Here is a 25,933-nt window from a genome sequence, read left to right as displayed (position 1 = left end):
AAATTTGAATTAAAGTAAAAATAGGAATTTCACGAAAACAAGTTATGTTAACATAGAAAAAAATATCCTACTTGCAAATCATGGTAACCGATCATATTCACGGAACCTATATTCTAGGTCAAATATTACCTGTTAATTAAGATGTTTGAAAATACATGGGTGTCCATTGTTTAGATTTTCTTCAATTTAATTCTAGTGTTGGCTGGTTTCTCTCTTTCTTCCGTAGGTTGCGCTTTCTAGCTTATTGCTATTCGTGTTGATTGCGTCATCAGAATCATAGTAAGGAGAATATTTATTATTTTCTGTATGACTGCTGGAATCCAAGGTTTGGCAACTATTGCGCGCTTATTGTCAACCTAACTTTCACGTCGAATGGAATATACTTAGAACATTAATATCTATATTCTAAGGGAATATAGAATTGAGAGGGATATAGGTACTGCTCCATAAAAGTTAAGGGTGTTCATAAATTTTAAAAGTTGCCGATTCTTGTCCACCAAATCCTTTGATGCCCAGAAATCACGTACCCAATTGTTGGTGCTTGATGCTACCATGGATGTGCAAATTTACATTATTACATAGACCAAGCTAATTACAACATTATTCCATTGTTTCATGCTGCTATTATAGGCCAATTTTCATGTTTTTGGACGATAATGCGTCACCCCATCGTGCGAGAATTGTCAATGAAGCTGTGGAAATCCACGATTGGGATCAGCTACAAAGAGCTTTAGATTCTCATCAATCTCTTCCTCATACGTATCAAGAACTCAGACGACTATTACCACAACTCTAGAGAGAAATTGATCAAGACTGCTTCAACAATCTGATCGAAAGTATGCAAACGCAATGTCAAGCTATGGTTGATGTTCGAGAAGGCTATACGCTTTACTGAACATTATTTTTAAATTTTTTGAATGAACTGATTTTGTATTATAAATACTCGAAATAAATTTTCAACTGCAACTGTGAAACTCATAAAGGAATGGGCAGAAAAATAAAACAGATAAGTGAGTAAACATTTATTATTATTATTATTATTTGAAAAATTGCTGAAAACTTTTGGAACAGTCTCAAAAGCCCTGAACTTCCTCAACTTTTGTGGAGCAGTATCTGTCTATGTAATTGAGTGAAATATATCAGTGATATGTTATTATTTCCGCGCGCTCCTTGTCAAATTTTATAGTTCATGTTGGGGACAAAATTTGCTTACTGAAAATGACATATGCTCCCTCTATCTATGTTTATTACTCTGAGATCTATGTTTATTACTCTGAGGTTCGACACATAGACTAACTAAACTTTTAGTTTGTCTATGGTTCGACACAAAATTAGAAAATGACAGATATCGTGTCAAAATCATGGATCGTAACGAGTGCAAAAAAATGAAATATCTGCCAAATCCATATTACGATTCCAGTTCAACAGTAATCGTAGAGAATAAGATCCCAAACATATACAAATCGCGTTTTAAACGGCCTTCTTACACGGATTCTTGAATAGCAAGCGCCTGTTCGAATTGATACCAAAAACCCTAGTGTCCCTAGTTTACCGCAGTCAATCGCCGTCGCGGCGTCGGTTTGGTCGTCCCAAGGTCCAGACTTTTCAGCATCCGCGTTTGCGATCGACCTCCGATATATTTTGTCGGGCAGAAATTCTTATTCCCAAATGTTGCGTCAACAATTCCCTGTACTGTTGAACTTTGGAAAAGAATACATATGTTGTCTTCGTTGATATGCGTTTTATCGATCAATTTTCTACGAATTAACGAGCTTTTTTGAAGAATTTTGTTTCCTCTTGTCTCCTCTTCCAAGTGCTTTGGATTCATGATGGAAGGAAATTTTTATGGTATGAAACATTTTTTTATTCACTGCTAGAATTTTTTTTTAATTTTAAATAACAGGCCAATTGAAAAGTCCCGTCTACCATAGTAAAACACATTTTTTTTGCAAAATTCGATTTTTTTATTCAACATAGTTGCCTTCGAGGGCGAAACAACGATTATAGCGATCTTCCAACTTTTCGATACCGTTTTTGTAGAACGATTTGTTTTTCGCTTCAAAATAGGCCTCAGTTTCGGCGATTACTTCTTCATTGGCGCTAAAATTCTTTCCAGCGAGCATGCTTTTGAGGTCTGAGAACAGGAAAAAGTTGCTGGGGGCTAGATCTGGCAAATACGGTGGATGCAGAAGCAATTCGAAGCCCAACTCATGCAATTTTGCCATTGTTTTCATTGATTTGTGACACGGCGCATTGTCTTGATGAAACAGCACCTTTTTTTCAAATGGGGCCGTTTTTTAACGATTTCATCCTTCAAACGATCCAATAACGCTATATAATAATCGCTATTGATGGTCTGATCCTTTTGGAGGTAATCAATGAATATTATACCTTGCGAATCCCAGAATACTGATGCCATAACCTTGTCAGCAGACAGTTGTGTTTTCCTCGCTTTGGATTCGGTTCAGCGTGTGCAGTCCACTCAGCTGACTGTCGATTGGACTACGGAGAAAAATGATGGAGCCATGTTTCATCCATTGTCACATATCGACGCAAAAATTTAGGTTTGCACTTAAACTGCTTCATACACTGCTCAGAATCATTAACACGTTGTTGCTTTTGATCAATTGTGAGCTTGCGCGGTGCCCATTTTGCACACAGCTTTCTCATGTACAAATATTCTTGAATGATATGATGTACACGTTCAGTGATATCTTCACAATGTCTGCTATCTCGATCAACTTCCCTTTACGGTCATTCATAATTATTTTCTGAACTTTTTTGATTTTTTCGTCGGTGACAGCCTCTTTTGGGCGTCCACTGCGTTAGCCGTCTTCGGTGCTCACTTCACCTTGTTTAAACTTATCATACCAATCAATGATGGTTGATTTTCCTGGTGCAGACCCCGGAAACTCTTCATCAAGCCAATATTTTGCTTCAACTGTATTTTTTCCCTACAAAAAGCAATATTTTATCAGCACACGAAATTTTTTTTCTATAATTTTTCAAATAACAAAAGTAGCTACACTAACAACGCAATACCTCACAAACTAATGGTCGGACTGCTATCAAATTTTGACATGTTTCGTTTGAAGTTTGGTTCATACTAAAAATCATATGGATTTAATACTATGGCACCGCCATCTGTGCATCAGACCGGGGATTTTTCAATTGACCTAATATAGGTCTGATCTGTGTTAATCACAGAAATATTGGAAATGGACAGGTATTTCTTCACCAATCTTTTCGTTAATTTTGCATCGTCCGAAATTTTTCACATAGCTTTCTTTAAATTGTCTAGCTAATCTTTCTGCATGCAGATATTAAATTGAAGAATCTTGTTTTTAAGGTAGCTATGGATTATTTGAAAAAATTGAAACAGCCATTTCAACGTTGGCCATTTGCCAAAGAATCAATCTTTGGATAATAGTTGTAGTAGGTAGGAGAATCGATAGACATTGAAATTAGCTGGGTTTTAAGCATACTCAATAATACATCGAGTGAAATGTTATCTGTAAGTTGAGAACCCTTTGATATTCGAGATTAATAAGAAGGATTTTCAGTTCAAAACATTCATGAAAGGATATTAATCTGATTTTGGCCGATCCATTGAATTCTTTACAAGATTGAGTTGATAACTTTCCTCGTTAAAATCGAATGAATAGCAAGGACTTTCATACTTGATCTCTGAATCGAATCTGATGCTGATCTTTCAGTTTTCGAAGACTGTAGTTACTGTTCAGATAACGAACAATTTTTTATGTTTTCTTCATTTAACAAAATGAATTCAATTAAATTCAAATTAAAAAATTCGAAGTCAGTTCAATTCAAGCAATCTTTATGTTTCTGTATGCAAGATAGAAACAGTTTCTATATGCAATAGACACAACTGATCTACTGGTGTTGTTCGAACCATGGGAATCTTACTCGAACAAATAGTTCCTCAACTACACAACCTCAAGAGTATTTCTACGTCTGCTCCCTCAAATTATTCATTCAACACCACCACGCTTGCTATAGTTGATCAAATCCTTGATTCCTATCTGAGCGAACATAAAAAATGCAAGCCGCCCCAGATTTACGTGTTAATGTTCAACAAACTGCCTGAATATCGATTGCATTGCAGATTCGAAGTTTGCGAAGTCAAGAAAATCTTACACAAACTCGAAACCAGGCTAATTTATAAAACACATACATAAACAAGGATGGCAGTATTTCTGAAACTAATGCAATTTAAGTTCGCATTAAAGGACATATTGTGAATAAAGGCTAAATGTGAATTTATATACTAACTGACTGAGAAACTGCAATACCCAGAAGGAGCTGTTCAAATTTTAATTTTTTTTTTGTAACACAGATAGTTTAGCAAGGAGTAAATGAATGAATTTGGAGAAAAAAATCGTGAAGATTTTTTATGTGAACAATTTTTGTTACCCAAAAATTGTAGTCGTTTCTTGCAAGTTTTTTAAATTTTACAACAACCCAGCTTTTCGAGGAGATCCAAAGTCGATGTTTAGTTGTTGTTAAAATGCCTAGAGCACGTGTACGCGGAATTTATCGCCAGCTAAGTGAATTTGATAGAGGTCGAATTATTGGTCTACGGGAAGCGGGGTTGTCATTTCAAGAAATCGCTAACCGTACGAACAGAAATCCAACTACTGTTATGAGATGTTGTCAAGCGTGGTTTGATAATGCCCAAAATCGAAGAAGAGTAGGCACCGGACGTCGAAGGGGCACAATTGAAGTTCAAGATCGACGTCTAAAACTTATGGCTATTAGAGACCGATTTGCGACAACTCGATCATTGGCTGATGAGTGGTTAGGAGAACAAGGCCATCCTGTAACTGTCCGAACGGTTTACCGCCGGATAAGGTCTTTTGGACTGCAGCATTATCGAACCCATCTTGTGTTACCTCTGACGGTTGAGCATCGCCGGCAACGATTACAGTGGTGCAAAAAACGTCAACATTGGAATTTTGAATGACATCAGGTCGTCTTTTCTGATGAATCCCGATTCATGCACATGATGGCCAAAAAATGGTTAGACGACTTCGGGGAGAAAGACGTGAACCCCAGTTTGATGTTGAGCGTCATAGGGTGCTATTGCACATGCAAGTAGATCTTTATTCGCGGTTACATGACAGCGCTGCGTTACCTCCAAAAAATGGTGGAGCCATATGTTCTCCCTTACCTTAACCGGCTCTTGAATCCAATATTTCGGCAAGATAATGCCCGACCTCATGTTGCCAGAGTTAGTTTAAACTTTTTCGAAGCGACCCATGTGAATCTTTTGGCATGGCCGCCCAGGTCCCCCAATCTTTCGCCCATAGAGCATGTTTGGGGCATCATGGGTAGAAGGCTTGGAAATATACCCCAGCCCCCACGGACTTTGGCGGCTCTGAGACATGAAGTACAGGTAGCTTGGGACAGTATCCCTCAAAAAGAAATAGACCATCTTATAACATCAATGCTGAGACGTGTTGGGGAGTGTATAGATAATCGCAGTGGACAAACACATTATTAACAAATCTATTAAAAAAACTGTAAACCCTTCGTTTTTTCTCAAAATTTCAATCATTTACTCCTTCCTATACTACCTATGTTTTACCAAAAAAAATTCTAAAGTTAAACAGCTCCTTCTGGGTGTTGAAAAAACTTTAAAAAGCATCTAACGGTTATCATTGTCTTGAAGTTTTATTACTCAGTCGACGAATTTCTAGAAGATCGTTCCAAAATAAGTTGACGCTTCTTTGTTACCTGCTGTTTTATAATGATTTGTTGAAGGCATTTGAATCAATGATATAATTGTTTTCGTTGCAGATTTCAATCTTATCATTTTGTAAATGAAGAATAGAAGCAATGAGTTACCATCAAATTCATCAGCACCTTGGTGCAGACTCTTCAGTCATAGTAACAACACCACCTGATTGGAAAACAAGACTGAAAAATTTTTGGAAAAATTTACACCTAAAATCTGCCTGCCAACACATAGGCCTTCTGGTCATATTAACTGTCTACACTGTTGCAGGAGGTATGGTAAGTAATATCAATAAAAGATAAATAGGAAAATGTAAAAAGGAAATTCTTTTGAAATCATCAAAATTACTTCTGAGAGGTATCACAAAGACCTAGATATTCGGGATAGAAAAAAAAAAATCAAATCATTCAGAATTTAGAGAAATTGATTAAAAAGTTTGTTTATTTCGGAAAACACGTGACTATCCAACTGAATTTTACGATAAGATGATCTCATTCACCTGAATATGTAGGTAGATAAGATCAATGGATCTTCGTTTCAAACACTGATCAAACCCAGCAGAAATAAATCAGGCCCCAATAAAAATTACCACATCTCAAACGTGTTTATCGATTTGAGTAGAAAATATGGTTTACTGCACGAGTGAAGAGTGATTTATCTCTTAGCAAATTTACATCCACTTATTACAAATGAATCTAACTGAAAGTTGAGCGTTTTATTACAAGCAAGATAAAAATAATTTCGAAGTGGGCTCAACCCAAATATTGCAGAGCAATTCAAGAATGATCCAATTGGATATTCTGTTTTCTTTTCCAACTTATAATCATTTCAATTAGAGTCATTGAAATTGGATTGGTAAGAATCAATTTCAGTGTTTTTTTAAATATTTCGCAGACAACTCGATATTCAATCGGAATTTTTCAGCTTATCAGCTCATAGGAAACGGTGAGGCAAATAAATCACCTAACTTGTTCCCCAATTTTCCGATCCTAACGATGATCAGAAACGTGATCTGCAAAAACACACAGGAAAACTTAAACGGGCTGAAGATAGACGACATGCAGCATCACGTCTTATCCCCCTACCAGTGGCGGATCGAGATTTGAAGCGCCCTGGAGCTGAATGAATTTTGGCGTCTCCTTTAAAGCTCCCTCATGAATTGCTCAATGTCGTTTTCAACACTATTAGCATAATTTGAATACTAAACTAACTTATATCAAGCAGAAATCAAAAAAATCTTCTGTGTCAACTTATTCCCTGGCTGTAGATTTCTTCAGCATCTTTCTAAAGGGTGTTTTTTTTAGAGCTATAGAACTTCAAATTGTAATAAAACAATGATGGATTATTCGATTGACATAAATTTTATTTATCAGATAATCTTGTGGCATTACATTTTAAATATGATTTCTGGCATATGATCGCCACGGCTGGCTCGGATGTAGTCCAATCTGGACGTCCAATTTTCGATGACTTTTTCCAACATTTGTGGCCCTATATCGGCAATAACACGGCGAATATTGTCTTCCAAATGGTCAAGGGTTTGTGGCTTATCCGCATAGACCAATGACTTTACATAGCCTCACAGAAAGTAGTCTAGCCGTGTTAAATCACAAGATCTTGGAGGCCAATTCACAGGTCCAAAACGTGAAATTAGGCGGTCACCAAACGTGTCTTTCAATAAATCGATTGTGGCACGAGCTGTGTGACATGTTGCGCCGTCTTGTTGGAACCACAGCTCCTGGACATCATGGTTGTTCAATTCAGGAATGAAAAAGTTAGTAATCATGGCTGTATACCGATCACCATTGACTGTAACGTTCTGGCAATCATCGTTTTTGAAGAAGTACGGACCAATGATTCCACGAGCCCATAAAGCGCACCAAAAAGTCAGTTTTTCTGGATGTAACGGTGTTACACTTGAGGATTAGCTTCACTCCAAATGCGGCAGTTTTGTTTGTTGACGTAACCATTCAACCAGAAGTGCACTTCATCGCTAAACAAAATTCGCTTATGAAAATCGGGAACAACGCCAATCTCATTTTGGGCCCATTCGACGAATCTACGCCTTACTTGATGATCGTTTGGCTTCAATTCTTGCACGAGTTGGATTTTGTAAGCACGCAAACCAAGATCTTTCCGCAAAATCTTCCATAAAGTGGATGGACACAGATCTAATTCCTGTGCTCGATGGCGGATAGACTCATTCGGGTCTTCCTCAATGCTACGCTCTACAGCAGCAATAGCTTCTTCTGTACGCACCGAACGGCGTCTCTGGGGATGCGAGTTATCAATAAGAGTAAACGTGGTGCGAAAACGTTCCATGGTTAATCGAATTAACTGCTCTGATGGACGATTTTGTCGACGATAAAATGGACGTAGTTTGCGATACGTATTCCGCACAGAACCATTATTTTCGAAATAAAATTGCACTATTTGCAAGCGTTGTTCAAGAGTGAGTCTATTCATGATGAATTGCCAAACCAAACTGAGAATAAATGACTTGACAGTTAAATCGGTCGCCATATTGAACAGTAATGCCAACTTAAAGTTATATACCTCGAAAAAAAAACACCCTTTATTATTATTGTTTGAAGCTGAGAAACTAATGGGCAGAAGACCACCAGGACGTTCCATCAAAAGATGATGAAATAGCTGGCAGTCGAATTTACATCACAAATACGCCTACTGAACTAAGAGATCGATAAGAAACAGGACTAAGGCCTAAAATATGAAGATGAAGAAGAATCTGGGTTGTTGCGGCTCGATCAGCCTTCCGGGAACTGCGACCACATGGATCTTTTGTTCTCAACTCTATCCATTCATACAAACCCAAGGAGGCCATCTTAGGAGCTTTGACTGTTACATCGTGAGTATCCAGGACTGACTTTCCCATATGAATGGTTCTTATGCCAGTCAACCCTGGACATTTGCACACCATGTGTTTAGATGTTTCCATCTGCTGACTTTCTCATTTCCAACAGTCAGCAGTCTCACCATTAGCCTAACCTCAGCTTGTGGCAGTTTCAAGAGCTTTCTGGAATAGGTCGATGAAATCACCACAATTTTTTTGCCTAAGCAAGACCAGGAGTGTTTCCCTATTGTCCAACTTCCATTGTTCCATATTGGTCTTTTCTATGCCCACAGAAAGGCTCAGGGCCAACAGGTGTTAACCTTGAAGCTCTTTTCTCAGAATCATCGGCTCTTTAATTTTCTTCAATACCAAAGTGCCCCAGTACCCATAGTAGAGTCTTTATTATCTCTAGGCAGTTGCTTCATGGTATTACGACAGTCCCTTGGCTATATGATTCCAGGGACCTCAGCTTGGCCTGACTGTTCGTAGCAATATAAATGTCAATTCAAATAAAACGCAACAAATATCATTTGGTGTCCATCTGCACAATAATACTGCCAAATCATGGTTTTAGAAGAGACCGAAGTATAGTATTCAACTTTGATTGTTCAAGTCATTATCCTCTTTTCATCTGCTCCAATCTCTTCCTGGTCGCTACGCCCCTGTCCCTAATAAATCAGGATTTGAGTCTAGTGTCCCCAAGATAAAACCCAAAATCGAAGAAGCCAATTCGATTTCACCTATCGATTTACGAAATTACCATCATGGGTTCCAATATGTAAACTCGCGTTGGCCTACACTATGACAAAAAAGTTGGAATAATCGATTTCAACTTGGAAAAGTTCCAAACACAGGAAAACGCTAATATACCTTCCTCAAATGGGATCTAATTTTAACGAGCAATACGAGAGAAAGCGTAGGAATTAGGTAATACGATAAAAAAAACCAATAAAAAACGCTATTCGCATTCTTGAGGTTAGCATAATAAAGAGCCCTTTTAAGATAAAACTTTCTGAATATCATTAGTGTCATAGGAATTAATAGTGTCGCATGAGCAAGGTGAATTGATTTTACTGACTTTGACAGAGTTGCGGTTGGATAAAGGTATTTTGAATATACATATTGTAAATTTTTTCAGTTGTATGAAGGGAATTAAACTTTACTTTATCCTTTACCGATCTACGGTGAACGACAAGACGACAGACTATCTTCCTATTGTATCTGGGGTCCCTCAAGGAAGCGTCTTAGGCCCTCTGTTGTTATACGCAGTCGATCTACCAATGCACAAAAACACAACGACTGGTATATTCGCTGATGACACCACTGTACTATCAAGCCATGAAGAGCCAGTCATAGCATCACAAATGCTTCAGAACCATATTCTTGAATTTAAGAATGGTCTGGCAAGTGAAGATTTGAAATTAATGTGACAAAATCAGTTCAAGTTAATTTCTCACCTCCTAAGGGACACTGTCCTCCAAAAAAACTTAACAACATCCAGTTACCCAAAACTTCACATAATATAATGCATCTTGACTCTTTTGGCAAAAACGTATTACAAAAATAAGGGAACAAGATTGCCTTGGTCTTAAAAAACAATCGTTTACTCTGTTTAGAACTTGATTTTACTTTCCACAGTTTCAATTATATTCGAAATAAGCTACGATATAATATAAACTTCACGCGGAATCGAATATTGAACCCAATAGAATTATTAGTGATCGATAACTTTAGAGACAAAAGTTGACTATTTCACGCTCTACTAACTTGAGGAATGTTAGGGAGGTTGAGCATTCGCCAATGTTGACACATTGCCAACTAAATGAAATTGGGAAAAATCAATATCTGTTTATCACCTTGTCTGATATACATATATGTACAGGGTGGGCAAATTTCGATGTTTTAGCAATACAACTTTTAAACCAGAGGAGATAGACAAAATCTGATACCCTATTCTCGTTCTCTTTTTCTGAGAAACAGGAAACTCACAAGACTAGTATTCATTTATGGCCTCCTTCTTTTGTTTTCGAGTTATAAGCGAAAATTGAAAAAATGGCGATGTCGAAAAAAATTTATATCTCCGCTAATACTGATCATATAGCTCTGAAATTGAAATATTATACATGAACTTTTTTACGTAGAATCCAGTGGCGTGCTAGTCTTTTCAACAGGGTTTTTAATCACGAAGCTATGGCCCAAAGTTATGTTTTTTCAAATAGAAACACTAGATTTCTGTGGCATTTTTAAAAGCTCAATTTTTTCTGATTTCAAAAAGATTTATATAAATATTTACATCGTTGATTCCTCATAAAATATACTCGTTTTTTAATATTAAAATGGAACTTCTTATAACAACCCTAGAGTCAGTTCTTTAAAAAAAACTCCAACACGAAGCAATTGCTAGTAAAAGTTACACAGGGTTAGAACTATTCAGAGGGGCACTACAGGGATATCGAAAACCGTTAGAAATACAGGGTGGCTTAAATTACAAAAAAGTTGCGTTATTTAGGGATCAGTGTGTTGGTATTAACAGATCCAAAATATCTCCAATTGTTCTCGAGATATTTTGAAAAACTGAAAATCATGATTTTCTTTTTTTCTATATAACTCATTTGTTTCTGGAGATAACGAAATTCGGTTTGTAGTCTTTATCCAATATAGAGATTCTAATGGTGTCGTCAGATTTTTCTGTTTTCCATTGTTTCAGAAACGCGATAGTCAATTTTTTTTCTTATGGACGCCATATTGGTTCTCCTCATGAAGTGATAAGGAAGAAATTACGAATTCAACAATGTATCACACTCCAAAAACATATCGAGTCTAGGTACGCAAATTAGAAGAGTTGTTATGTGAAATCATCACTAGACTATCGCGTCTCTGAAACAATGGAAAACAGAAAAAATCTGAATACACCATTAGTATCTCTATATTGGATAATGGCTATAAACAAAATTTCGTGAAGTTATCACCAAAAACCAATGAGTTATACAGAAAAAAAAAAGAAAATCTCTATGTTCAGTTTTTCGAGATATCTCGGGAACCAATAGAGATATTTCGGATCTGTTCACATCAACTAATTCATCCCTGAATAACGCAACTTTTTTGTAATTTAAGCCACCCTGTCTTTCTTACGGTTTTCGATATCCCTGTAGTTGCCCTCTAAATAGTTCTAATCCTGTATAGCAAACTGTAATTATTTTTTTGAATGCAGAATCACCCTGTATAATAATCTGACTTTGTTCGCATAACGATGCTGAAGACACCAAATAATTGCTCATACCCCCTCTATCTACATATATGTTTATTACTCTGACGATTTGACCAATCTAAAAATCGCCTAAAGTTCTATTGAAATTTCCACTTCAAAAACTGGGAAATAGTTAATAGTCAACAGCAGAAACCATAAATCCATTATAATAATTAGATCCTCTCCACGAACTATTTACTTTGGATCTAGAAATAAAACGTTGAGGGTCTCCCACAACACTCTAACTTTGTTTATTCGATGCATTTCTACATAACGAAAATTTCTGTTATAAGTATTTACGTTTCAGGTCTTTCGCAGGCTGGAATATCCAGCGGAATTAGAGAAAATAAACGTCTACAACGTTACTTTGTCTACGAGTAGGCGTTTGTTGATACAGAGCATCCTCGATAAGGAGAATTTCACGACATTCGAACGGGAACTTCAGAATTACGAGGAGATCTTGAGGAGGGCCTTCGAGGCTGGAGTGTCGATTCGACCGGAAGAGCAAATCGCCAAATGGACCATCTTGAGAGCGGTATTTTTCTCGTCCACTGTGCTCACTACGATAGGTATGTTTTATGGCTTATATGAAAACGATATTTAGGCTTATTTTCTTTATAAATATCAAAATTATCCCGTCAAAACCTTCAGTATTTGATAAATATTTTTGATATATACTTTCTGGTGTAGAAGTCCAATCCCTAACTGACAAAATATTATAAACTAGCCAAAATATAAACTTGAATTCTCTAAAATTGTTATTCCAATTCTGAATGTTGATTTGCATATCCCATTCATAGAAGAGTAAGAGCCTAATGAATTGAATGAATGTATTAACATAAAGACAGGCATACGTTTCGGAATCTTTGTATTTTTAATACAATTTTTTTCCATCAGTGTCCCATAGTCCAATTTTTGAATTAACAAACTTATTAGGCCACTCGAAAAGTACCCGGTCTGATGCACAGATGGCGGTGCTAGTATTAAATCCATATGATTTTTAGTAAATACCAACCTTCAAACGATACGTGTCAAAATTTGACAGCAGTCCGTCCATTAGTTTGTGATATATTGCGTTGTGAGTGTAGCTACTTTTGTTATTTGAAAAAAGATGGAAAAAAAGAATTTCGTGTGCTGATAAAAATATTGCTTTCTGAAGGGAGAAAATACAGTTGAAGCAAAATCTTGACTTGATGAATAGTTTCCGGGGTCTACACCAGGAAAATCAACCATTATTGATTGGAATGCTAAGTTTAGACGTGGTGAAATGAGCACCGAAGACGGCGAACGCAGTGGACGCCCAAAAGAGGCTGTCACCGACGAAAAAATCAAAAAAGTTCAGAAAATAATTGCGAATGACCGTAAAGTGAAGTTGATCGAGATAACAGACATTGTGAAGATATCATCTGAACGTGTACATCATGTCATTCACGAATATTTGTACATGATAAAGCTCTGTGCAAAATGGGTGCCGAGCGAGCTCACAATCGATCAAAAGCAACAACGTGTTAATGATTCTGAGCAGTGTTTGAAGTTGTTTAAGTGCAATAAACCTGAATTTTTGAGTCGATATGTGACAATGTATGAAACATGGCTCCATCATTTCACTCCGGAGTCCAATCGACAGTCAGCAGAGTGGACTGCACACGATGAACCGAATCCAAAGCGAGGAAAAACACAACAGTCAGCTTGCAAGGTTATGGCATCAGTATTCTGGGATACGCAAGGTATAATATTCATTGATTACCTCCAAAATGCCCAGACTATCAACAGCTATTATTATATAGCGTTATTGGATCGTTTAAAGGATGAAATCGTTAAAAAACGGCCCCATTTGTAGTAAAAAAAGGTGCTGTTTCATCAAGACAATGCGCCGTGTCACAAATTTATGAAAACAATGGCAAAATTGTATGGATTGGGCTTCGAATTGCTTCTGTATCCACCGTATTCGCCAGATCTGGCCCCAGCGACTTTTTCGTGTTCTCAGACCGCAAAATAATGCTCGCTGGAAACAAATTCAGCGCCAATGAAGAAGTAATCGCCGGAATTGAGGCCTATTTTGAAGCGAAAGACAAATCGTACTACAAAAATGGTATCGAAAAGTTGGAAGATCGCTATAATCGCTGTATCGTCCTAGAAGGCAACTATGTTGAATAATAAAACCGAATTGTGCCAAAAAAATGTGTTTTACTATGGTAGACCGGGGACTTTTCAATTGGCCTGTTACCACAAGCGCTTCCGCCAATTTGCAACAGAATTAAAAACTTCCATTTCCTCTACTTAGTACCCTTCATTCTTCAACTTAAAACGATATATTTACTTTCATTCTCCCGACTTAACTAAGAGCGTTCTTTTAAATTACACCATTTGCTGACCTAGTTACATTTCCATTGAAACGTCTGGATTTTTCCCTTTAAAACTTCTATGGCGCCAGACTAATTTCCTGGGTAACTTCATAAAGTCATTTTGTAGTCCACACATTGAAAATTGAATAAAGGAAACCATTTGTTGGCTGTCACATCCAACCCAAAATGTAGTACGATAACCGAACAAGACTTGAAAATCCAATAACCATTTTTCTTGCAAAGCAAACGATCCAGTTATGATGTAAGAATAAGCTTTATTGGAACATTAAACTTCTGATGGCTTTGTCAAACCGAAGGATTTTACGAGACAGTTATTTATAACAGTCGAGTTTGGACAAGGTCGAGGAAGTAGCTATAAACTTTCTATTTTCTTTCACGCACACTCTCCTCCCAGTTAGGAAAATGTTGGAAGATGTTCTCTTTGTATAATATTAGGGGGCGTTCCATTATGAGTTTCCAGATGTTTTTATTTTGGCTGGAACTTAATAAGAAAATATTATCTTTGGAATTATGAGTGAAGTAATCACTAATATCTGAGTATTCTGGGTTGTTAGGGGTTGATTTCCAAATTAACGTTTTTTAATAATGAACTTCAATATCCATATACAACAGACAAAATCTCAACTAAGTTTGTAGTTCATTTTCTTCTCAAAATCTCTCAGTATTAAAAAATGAGCACTGCTTTCGATAAAACAATTTCTTAATATTGTTGAAGCGTGGTATATCTCCATAATTAAATTGTATAACTTACTGAATCCTTCTTGAATTACTCTCAATATTCACAAATGAGTACTGATTTTGATGAAACAACAATTTCCAAACTTTGTTGAAGCTTGTATATTTTCACCTACTGAACACAAATGACATAAGAACTGTCAAAGAATAATACACAGTGTTGCCGTTATAACGTATTTAAATAATTTCTATTGGAAAATCCTTCACAGATCAATAGAGTTTTATGTCAATGTGCTTTCCTCAATTTTTCTGCATTATTCTTATATACTAACTGAAAAATAAACTGCAACACCCAAAAGGAGCTGTTTAAATTTTGATTTTTTTTTGGCGAAATATAGATAGTATAGCAAGGAGTAAATTATTGAAATTTGGAGAAAAAAACGACGGGCTTACAATTTTTTTCAATAAATTTGTTAATAATGTGTATGTCCACCGCGATTATCTATGCACTCCTCAACACGTCTCGGCATTGATGCAATAAGATGGTCTATTTATTCTTGAGGGATACTATCCCAAGCTACCTGTACTTCATGTCTCAGAGCCGCCAAAGTCCGTGGGGGTTGGGGTAAATTTCCAAGCCTTCTACCCATGATGTCCCAAACATACTCTATGGGCGAAAGATCGGGGGATCTGGGCTGCCATGGCAAAGATTCACATGGGTCGCTTCGAAAAAGTTTAAACTAACGCTGTTAACATGAGGCATTATCTTGCTGAAATATTGGATTCTCGAGCCGGTTAAGGCAAGGGAGAACATTTGGGTCCACTGTTTCTTGAAGGTAACGCAGCGCTGTCATGTTACCTCGAACTAAGACTAAAGGTGTCCTACTTGCATGTGCAATAGCATCCCTTACCATAACGCCTACTGTCCGGTGTACATGACACTCAACATCAAACTGAGGTTCACGTCTTTCTTCCCGACGTCGTCTAACCCTTCTTCGGCCATCATGTGCACTCAAGGAGAATCGGGATTCATCATAAAAGACGACCTGATATCATTCAACATTCCAATGTTGACGTTCTCTGCACCACTGTAATCAGTGCCGGCGATGCTCAACCGTCAGAGGTAACACAAGATGAGTTCGATAATGCTGCAGTCCAAAAGATCTTATCCGGCGGTAAACCGTTCGAACAGTTACAGGATGGTCTTGTTCTCCTAACCACTCATCAGCCAAAGATCGAGTTGTCGCAAATCGGTCTCTAATGGCCATAAGTCTTAGACGTCGATCTTGAAATTCATTTATGCCCCTTCGACGTCTGTTGCCTAATCTCTTCGATTTTCTACATTATCAAAGCACGTTTGACAACATTTCATAACAGTAGTTGGATTTCTGTTCGTACGGTTAGCGATTTCTCGAAATGACAACCCCGCCTCCCGTAGACCAATAATTCGATCCCTTTGAAATTCACTTAGCTGGCGATGAATTCTGGCGTACACGTGCTCTAGGCATTTTAACAACAAATAAACATCGACTTTGGATCTCCTTGAACAGCTGATTTGTTGTAAAATTTAAAAAACTTGCAAAAAACGATTACCATATTCAATTAACAAAAATTGTTTACATGAAAAAACCTTCACGATTTTTTTCACCAAATTCAATCATTTACTCATTGCTATACTATCTATGTTTTACCAAAAAAAATTTAAAATTTAAACAGCCCATTCTGGGTATTGCAGTTTCTTTGTCAGTGAGTATATTTTGCCTAATTAACAGATTAATAGCTCTAAATAATGGAAATCCCTTGGAAATTATTGTTCGGTGATAACCAGGCTTCATGAATATTGAATGGAATCCTCGAATTTTCCCTATAAATCATATTCATCAGTTTTCCCATCCAAAGGCCGCTAAGGTCTGAAAAACACATTTATTTTCTTCTATCGATTTATTTCGAAGCCCGTCGAGAAAACCCATCCAATTCGATTGAAGGGATGAAATATGTGTATTAACTTTCAACTTTCGCTTTTGAAGACGAATTGCACACGTGAGGATTCTGTTACATCAAAGAGATGCCTTATATATCGCACTCGTAACTTCTGTTAGTGTGAAAAAGAAGGAATAACTGACGAGATCCGTAGAATTATAAATGAGAATACTAGAAGTCCAATGTCTCTATGGAACACGACCGTACTTCACGACTCTGTGGCTTTGAAAAATGTGACTTGTATCAATTAGAGCTCTATGTCCTATACTTTTGATGTGTTAGTATTTCGTTCAAGTTTCATTGTATTCAAGTTGTTCCTGAAATTTTCCATATCAAATACTGAAAAAAGAATAAAAGTTCCTTCATGGAAATATTGTACCTTCTCATTGATCGATTCGACTATGTAGATTACGAAAATGCTTGCAGTAGGGCGATTCGTACATTATTATAACTTGATGTTTAAAAAACGTTTTTATTTGAGGGGTCTGTGACGAATAATTCAGGAGAAATAAAGATTTTTAGAGGCAAATTCAATTTTTTCCCAAATTTCGAGTTCAAATTTCCTCAAAACCGTAAGATCTACGAAGAATCGGTGAGTGGTGCTAGAATTGACGATCTCTGATAAGCCGAATTTCGATCTCACCTGAAAAATTTGTTGTCTAAAAATTTTCGTAATAGTAATTTACGTAACAAGTCCGGAAAATAGGTTTTTTTTGGACGAATAGACAAAATTCTGTGAGTCCAAAAAAACCATTTTCGGGCGTGTTGCGTACAATATTTTTTCGGCAATCATGTAAAATAACACTATCGCTGCTGTTTTCCATATTTTATTGCGATTACGATCAAAAAACATGCAAATTTTTGACAACTAATTTCATATGAACTGTCAGCCGTTATCTCGGTTGCTATGGATTCTATGATTCTTTTCCGGCCTAGTCCGGGAAGTACGTACTTTCCGGACTAGGCCGGGAAATGCTACTTTCTCAGAGAAAAAGCGTTCGGGAAGTGAGCACTTCCCGGACGGTTGCCGAAACCTAACCCTTAGAAAATTGAAAAAAATTAAAAGTTCCTTCATGGGAATATTGTATCATTTTATCGATTGATTCGACTATGTTGATTACTAAAATGCTTGCAGTTTGGCGATCAGTACATTATTTCATAAATTATAGGCCAAAATCTGAGATTTTCAAAGAAAAAATTGATAATTTTCCCGAAGCTGCCACTTCTTCTGGACGTGGGCTACGCACTTGAAATCTCACTATGTTTTAGAGCGGAACTTGAAGTTTGAAAAACGTTTTTATTTGAGGGGTCTGGGAAGAATAATTCAGGAGATGTAACGATTTTTGGAGGCAAATTCAATTTTTTCCCAAATTTCGAGTTCAAATTTCCTCAAAACCGTGAGCTCTACGAAGAATCGATGAGCGTTACCATAATTGACGATCTCTGATTAGCCGAATTTCGATCTCATCTGAAAAATTTTTTGTCCAAAAATTTTCGTAAAATTTTCCATACCTAACCCTTAGAAAACTGAAAAAAAGTTGAAAGTTCCTTCATGGGAATATTGTATCATTTTATTGATTGATTCGACTATGTAGATTACGAAAATGCTTGTAGTTAGGCGATCAGTACATTATTTCATAAATTATAGGCAAAAATCTGAAATTTTCAAAGAAAAAATTGATAATTTTCCCGAAGCTGCCACTTCTTCTGGACGTGGGCTACTCACTTGAAATCTCACTATGTTTTAGAGCGGAACTTGAAGTTTGAAAAACGTTATATTTGAGGGGTCTGTGACGAATAATTCAGGAGATTTAACGATTTTTAGAGAGAAATTCAATTTTTTCCCAAATTTCGAGTTCGAATTTCCTCAAAACCGTGATCTCTACGAAGAATCGGTGAGCGGTGCCATAATTGACGATCTCTGATTAGCCGAATTTCGATCTCACCTGAAACATTTTCTGTCGAAAAATTATTGCATAATTGGTCTTTCCTAGTTCTTAGAAAATTAATGCTCAAGTGCATCACGTAGATTGTTGGCCTTACTTATATTGCCTCTACTCCATGATATAACTTTCCTGACACTGTCGCTATGAAAATATATTTCCATCACATGTCAACAAACTTTACGATGCGTCCTAGGTGAAAACATCCTTTATCTTCCCCATAAAGGGAGATGAAACGCTGTAGAATAACGTATCCAAATTCTCCAGGAAAGAAATAGAAAATAACCGAAGACAAGTGAATTTTGTTCGTATATCAAATTGGCGAATTCACCCAATACATTTTCTTGAGAGAATTTGATAGCCTGTATCTTTTTACCTGAGCTAAATATCGAAAAATGGTAAATTGAAAAGTATTTGGCTATACAATTCCGAGATTTGTGCAGCATTTGACGCCATAAATCAGTTTATCAAAGAGCCACCACTAGTATTTTATTTGATGAGATAAATCTATGCATACATTCAATGTACAGCTTGAAGACTCGCCCTGTATATTAGTTCAAATTTCCTCCTCATGCAAGGTAATTCCTGTCCTCATAATGTTAGGATGGAAAATAATTACACCTACCCTATGGGATAGCCAGCATATTGCCTAGACGAATCAACTGTGCAACTTGGAGGGATATTATAATATCTGTGGCGTCTTTTAATTGAAATTTGGGATAACTTGGACCAACTTGCGTCGTTGTAGATAGGTAATTCGAAATAGGGATGAAAATAGGCGATATTAGCCTGATGAAAATTAAATACTTTTGATTTTTTTAATGTTAGAGGTTATTTATAACTACTCTTCATCAATCATCTTTTGGGAAATGTCTGGGATTCCCCGAAACTTAAAAATTGATATTTTTAAGTGGTACCTCAATTTCTTGGAGCAGGATATTGTGATATTAAATGGTTATGAAGTATTAGGCCAATCGGAAAGTCCCCGGTCTGATGCACAGATGGCGGTGCTAGAATTAAATCCGTATGATTTTTAGTTAGTACCAACCTTCAAACAATACGTGTCAAAATTTGACAGCAGTCCGATCATTAGTTTGTGAGATATTGCGTTGTGAGTGTAGCTACTTTTGTTATTTGAAAAAAAAGAATTTCGTGTGCTGATAAAATATTGCTTTTTGAAGGGAAAAAATACAGTTGAAGCAAAATCTTGGAGTCTTATAATGATTCTGAGCAGTGTTTGAAGCTTTTTGAGTGCAATAAACCTGAATTTTTGAGTCGATATGTGACAATGTATGAAACATGGCTCCATCATTTGGCTCCGGAGTCCAATCGACAGTCAGCTGAGTAGACTTCACACGATGAACCGAATCCAAAGCGAGGAAAAACACAACTGTCAGCTGGTAAGGTTATGGCATCAGTATTCTGGGATGCGCAAGGTATAATATTCATTGATCACCTCCAAAAGGGCCAGACCATCAACAGCGATTATTATATAGCGTTATTGGATCTTTTAAAGGGTGAAATCTTCAAAAAACGGTCCCATTTGAAGAAAAAAAAGGTGCGCCGTATCACAAATCAATGAAAACAATGGCAAAATTGCATGAAGTGGGCTTCGAATTGCTTCTGCATCTACCGTATTCGCCAGATCTTGCCAAAAAATGTGTTTAACTATGGTAGATCGGGGACTTTTCAATTGGCCTGTTAGGCATATGAAAATGATGATTTGGATCACTTCCATAGCTTTGGATGCGTACGTAATTTTTCAAGAACTGTGATCTATATGAGGTGGTAAAAACACAGCTTTCAATACTCCGGTGTACTTCAGCTTCTGTATATTTCAAAATACCCATTCAAAAGTAAATAAAAGAACTTTTGGAATATTTATTAGGAAGATTCTGAATTGGGAGATCAAAACATAAACTAGTATTTGCGAAAAATACATTCGATATAATATTACCAAAATAAATCAATAACTTTTCATCATAATTCTTATTTATTCTCGAAATCACTTAATATTTTTTTCCAGGATACGGAAATATAACTCCAGAGACAACAGAGGGTCGAATTTTTTGCATCGTTTTCGCATTAGTTGGAATTCCATTAACTCTGACTGTTATTGCCGATTGGGGAAAACTTTTTGCACATGCTGCTTCAAGTTTCGTTAAACATATTCCACCACTGCCATATGGACTGAGGTAACATAAAAAAATATTGATATTTTATTTTGGAATCGGCTCTTTTTGAAGAAAAACCTAGCTGATTCAGTCTTATGTGATAAGATTTTTTCAGGTGTGCGTTCCTTGTACAAAGAACCACTTCTTACGCATTTTTGTCAGTCTGTTTTTTATTCCTCTATCTTGCAATTGGAGCTGCTGCTTTTGTAGAGTGGGAAGAAGATTGGACTTTCTTCGAAGGCTTCTACTTCTGCTTCATCACGATGACCACTATTGGTTTTGGAGATTTGGTACCAAGTAAGGGAGAAAAATACTATATTTATAATTACTAGTAGTTAGAGCTCCTAAGTAACAAGAGTCATACCAAATTTAAAGATTTTTGCAGATTTATTTTCGAAGAAATTATTCTTTCTAATATACCTGAGTTTATAACTATATAAAATGAGGTAAATGTAAGTAGTAAGATTTTTAACAAACATTACATTTTATCTATCCCTAACAGTCCTTTTGTTCATTTACAGAACAGCCCACGTACATGCTTCTCTGTACTTTGTACATACTTATCGGACTGGCTCTTACCTCAACTATCATAGAGCTTGTGAGAACTCAATATGCCCAATCTTGGAAGCAGCTGAGAGCTCTACAGGGTCCGCTCGCTGACCAGTTCAGAAAAATAGCTGACAATGCCACAGGCTTGGATGTCCTCTCTTTCCAACAAGATTTCATGAAAGTTATTACTGCTGTGAGTATTTTTTTCACAAAGAAATGATAAATGATATTTTGTAGAAAGTATCACATCATTCTATGTTTTCATGACGTTCTTAGATTAAGGCCATCAGATTTTTGTTCAGAAGACTGAATAAATTCGATTGAAGCTAAAATCTACATGAGAAGTGATAGGAACAAACGCACAAAAGCTCTCGATTCATTTCGATTCTTTTCTAATTTTCTTTTTATTTTCAATATTCTCTTATTTTGCCCGTCAGATTGGGAGTTCCATTAAACATCAACTGTACAAGTTTCTAAAAACGCATTAATTTCAAAAGTTGTCCAAATCGCCTTCTTCAGCCAGCATTGTAGGCAGCTCCAAGCTTTCTGTCGAGTAGGTTATAATGAGTAGCCAAAATGGAGCAGGAAATGGAGAATTCCGAGGTTATGAACGGAAAACAGAACTGAAATATACGATGCATTAGCATAAAACACGAAGTGGCTGTTTTCCAGTCTAATAATCACTTTATTATAGCAGAAAATTCTCTCGTACTCTTCATCAAAAACAAGGAAAATACTGACTTGAAATCGGGAACTTTTGAGCGCTCTTACATTAATTGAATTAGAGTACCTTCTTTCAACACAATGTTATTTAGCACAATGTTGAAAAAATTTTTCTCTAATTCTGTGGTTATTCCGTTCATTCTTCCACATCTTGTAGAACAAAATCGTGCGAGAATATATCAGAAACGCACAGTTTTCATGGTTATATTTTATTATTCTATGTTGGTACTCCGAACTTTCCGCCACGGCTTTATCTGTCAATTCATCAATTTGCCTTAAAGAAATCAGTTCTGCCAACCAACATTTTTCAATGCAAAAATCACTAAATTATATTTATGGAAATATTTCATTAATTTCAATGAAAATGCAATGAATTAGAGAAAATAATGTATAATACAGAAGGCTCATTCTACCACTCGTTCATTCCAAAACTCGTCACTTCGTGGCTCGTTTTTGAATTTTGAACTCGTGGAAGAATATCAATGCCTTCTGCACTTGTATTATAAATAACTATTTTGAAACGAAAAATTTTAAGAGAAAATTCTAAAAAACCTCAGTTATTTCATATCATTCAATCTTTTTCTTCAGATGATCAACACACATTCTGAAAAGAATCATCTCTCTAACTATCATGGTTCCAATTTTGTATAGTAACTTTTCAGCCGAGACTGGAGAGGGAGTCACTACCTATATTCGTCAAGAGTCAGTCGAAACTTATCGATTGAGACCATTCTAGACACAAAATTCGAAAAATACTGACATTGTGATGAAATGTTTACTCATAAAAAATTTAATGGATTTCTGACTAGTATTGTATCTAATTTCGGTATTTACATTAATTTTCTTGTTCAGAATCCAGGGAGTATACATTAATTAGGGTGACCATACCACTAATAGAGGGCGGAAAATTTGTAGACATAAATTTATCTAAGTTTAATCTTTCAACTTATTTCTCCCTCAAGAATTCAGTGAAAATATATCAATTACTCTGAGCATCTAAAAACTTGGAAGATAAATGAGACATTTCCTACAGATAAGAGTTTCATGTTTAGGCTTCAATAAGGAAACGGATGTATTTGTCAGAGTTGACTTGAGATCAGTTTATAAAATGAATAGTTTCATGTCGAAAGATCGATTGAAGTCTAGCAGTTTGATTTATCTAGTACAGCAGATAGATGCATCATTTTGCTTCAAAATATAAATTTTTGAAATTTTCAATCGAATTTCCAATGATGATTTTAGATTTCTCCTTCATAAGATGAGCTATTTAACGTTGAATCATTAACTATCGGTAGAAATTTGCATTGTTTTTTACTTTGGATACGGAAAACCTTTTTATTTGTTTCTCATTTGTAAACGTCAGTTTCCAAAAACACAATATTAATCAAGAAAGTTCATTTTATCAAGTCACTAACTTGTAAAACTGACAGTTAACTTGCAAAATTTTTACAAGTTAGTGGTATTATTTACATTAGAAAATTTTGTTTCATCGTCATATATGTTGAAAATCATGGTACAATTGTTATTTCCAGTAACACAGATTTTTGATGATGAAAGAGTTGATACTGATGATGATGAACCATCTGTTGACTCAGAAACTGCTGAACTCGAGGACTGCAGAACATTTGTACTCTCCTTACTACCAAATAATTTGCTAGACATTTCGATTTTTTTGTTGACCGTATCATCTCCATAACTCATCGCAATTTCGGTGCTCTTCCACCCTCCTGCACGCTTTAGTGCTAAAATATCTCCACCCGAATCCGCAACCATAGTGGCTCCAGTTCTGCGAAAAAAGTGGCCGGTGTATAACTCTGGGTCTTTTAAACCTAAATATTTCGCTATTTGCTTTGGGATACCACCAATAGTGTGCTGGCCAGCATTAAGGGAAATGCACTTTCCATGTTGGTATGTCAAAAAAATCCTAGGCTTTCTGTTCCAGGAGGCCGAAGATTTACATATTTTCTGTATAACATGCAAGGCTGGAAGCTGCAGCCATCATCGGTTATGGTGAATCTTTTTGTTGTTAAATTTTTTGTTTGCCGCAATGTCACAATAACGTATTTTCCCATATCTTCTACATCATTCATGTTTAAGGAGAGAATTTCGTCACATCGACAACATTCAAAAATCCCAAAACGCTCATTTTTTCGTTTCAGAAACGCTATTACCTTTTGAAATCTGCAAATGACAACTAAACGTCATATTTTTCAATAAATGTCTATGAAAGCTTACGACATTTGAGACAAATTATTGAGATTTTTTTGGAATTTATCTAACCTTTTTACAAATGAGAAACAAATAAAATATAAAACAATACACGCAAGGTAACGGGTTTTACTGGCTCAAGGAGGTAACTGACTCGCCTGCGGCTCGTCAATTATATCCTCTATTCGCCAGTAAAAACCCTCTTACCTTGCTAGTAATGTTATATACTATTTTTTCACTCAGCTTGTCAATTTGAGATAAAAAACCACAACAGATGAAAACACAATATATGAAAATATTGAATATTGACAAAGACAGACATAATTTTAAATGGTTGCTTCCATTTTTTGCAGGTATCAGTACCTAAGAAGTTAACATCTGTTGGTTCAACGAAGAGAGACAAGAAAGTCAAGGTTACCGATTGGGAAGATGCGATGGAAGCTGCAATCAGGGATATGATCGTTAAGAGTTCCAACAGCCAAAATTTTCCACCTGTTGTACAATTCATAATATACGAAACTTCAGTTTACTTAGATTTTTATCGAACCCTTCTTCCTATCATTTATTTCAACATTTTAATCAATTTTTCGAGAGTTATCGCATTTACAAACAGATGGCTTTATCATTTCTTCATCAATACCTATCAGAGGTTCTCGTCACTCAAATGAGGCGCCAACAATTCGTCTCATTCGGAAATGGGTAAGAAAGTTTGGGAAAATAGATTCAACACTAGATAAACCAAAACCCGGGCGCTCAAGGTTATTGAGAACGTAGGAGAAGGTGTCTGTTTGTGATGATCCCGACCTCCATTCGAATTTGATTCCAAATAAATATATTTCATTCAATATAATATAAATTCATAATGATATAGTAAAATTGTGGATTCGAAAATATATCACAATCGGACAACGTAATCTAACCATGTTGATGGGGACATGTAAAAATTGCGATACTCCCTGTATCTATGTTTATTACTGTATGTTTTCGAACAATAAATTGGTGTATGAATTTTCATAATAAATTTACACAGTTTTTCGACAAACGGCTTATATTTTGTTCAATCGCATTTTTACATAATATCAATTTTTTTGAGACACCTTGTACATCAATTCATAATTTTACTAGGAAATTCAATAGGTAAGTACGTATTTATTCATGTTTTTCAATTTAGCACAATCAAGTCGTAGGTTTTGATTTAATACCATTCTGTTTTCAATGCAGAGATAAATTGCTTTGAAAACTGAGTCATGGAGAGTAAAACTGGAATTAGGTTTGAATCTTTGAATTTTATGGATGTTTTCAAAATTAATTGATAAAAACACGGTTTATGTTCAGATTGGAATACAGTACAGTATGCATAATTTCTTGACATGAAACAATTCATCTTGCATTTTCTTAATTCGTAAAACTCAAAATTCCCTTCAGTTTTTGTCTAAATTATATGATCCTTCACTTTTGC

General features: G+C 36.0%; 1 protein-coding gene across 1 annotated transcript; it reads left to right on the top strand.

The window, feature by feature from the left end:
- The first annotated feature begins 152 nt into the window (after window positions 1–152).
- Window positions 153–25,142, top strand: LOC123684497 (TWiK family of potassium channels protein 9-like). The gene is made up of 7 exons (XM_045623783.1): window positions 153–1,010; window positions 5,821–6,036; window positions 12,164–12,425; window positions 20,847–21,015; window positions 21,110–21,291; window positions 21,516–21,736; window positions 24,828–25,142. The coding sequence occupies exons 2-7, from the start codon at window positions 5,860–5,862 to the stop codon at window positions 25,140–25,142; spliced, it is 1,326 nt and encodes a 441-aa protein (XP_045479739.1). The 5' UTR covers window positions 153–1,010; window positions 5,821–5,859.
- The last annotated feature ends 791 nt before the right edge of the window (window positions 25,143–25,933 follow it).

Source organism: Harmonia axyridis, chromosome 7 (genome assembly GCF_914767665.1).
Source record: "Harmonia axyridis chromosome 7, icHarAxyr1.1, whole genome shotgun sequence".
In the NCBI taxonomy this organism is placed as follows: domain Eukaryota; kingdom Metazoa; phylum Arthropoda; class Insecta; order Coleoptera; family Coccinellidae; genus Harmonia; species Harmonia axyridis.
Note: the sequence above shows the minus strand (reverse complement) of the source record. Positions and strands in the feature narration are given on the sequence as shown.

Bases quoted from the DNA above. Each gene is read 5' to 3' on its own strand.
- LOC123684497 (XM_045623783.1), top strand. From the start codon at position 5,860: ATGAGTTACCATCAAATTCATCAGCACCTTGGTGCAGACTCTTCAGTC. The intron at 12,426-20,846 runs GTATGTTTTATG...ATTTTTTTCCAG, and splicing joins CACTGTGCTCACTACGATAG to GATACGGAAATATAACTCCA. The intron at 21,292-21,515 runs GTAAGGGAGAAA...GTTCATTTACAG, and splicing joins TTTTGGAGATTTGGTACCAA to AACAGCCCACGTACATGCTT.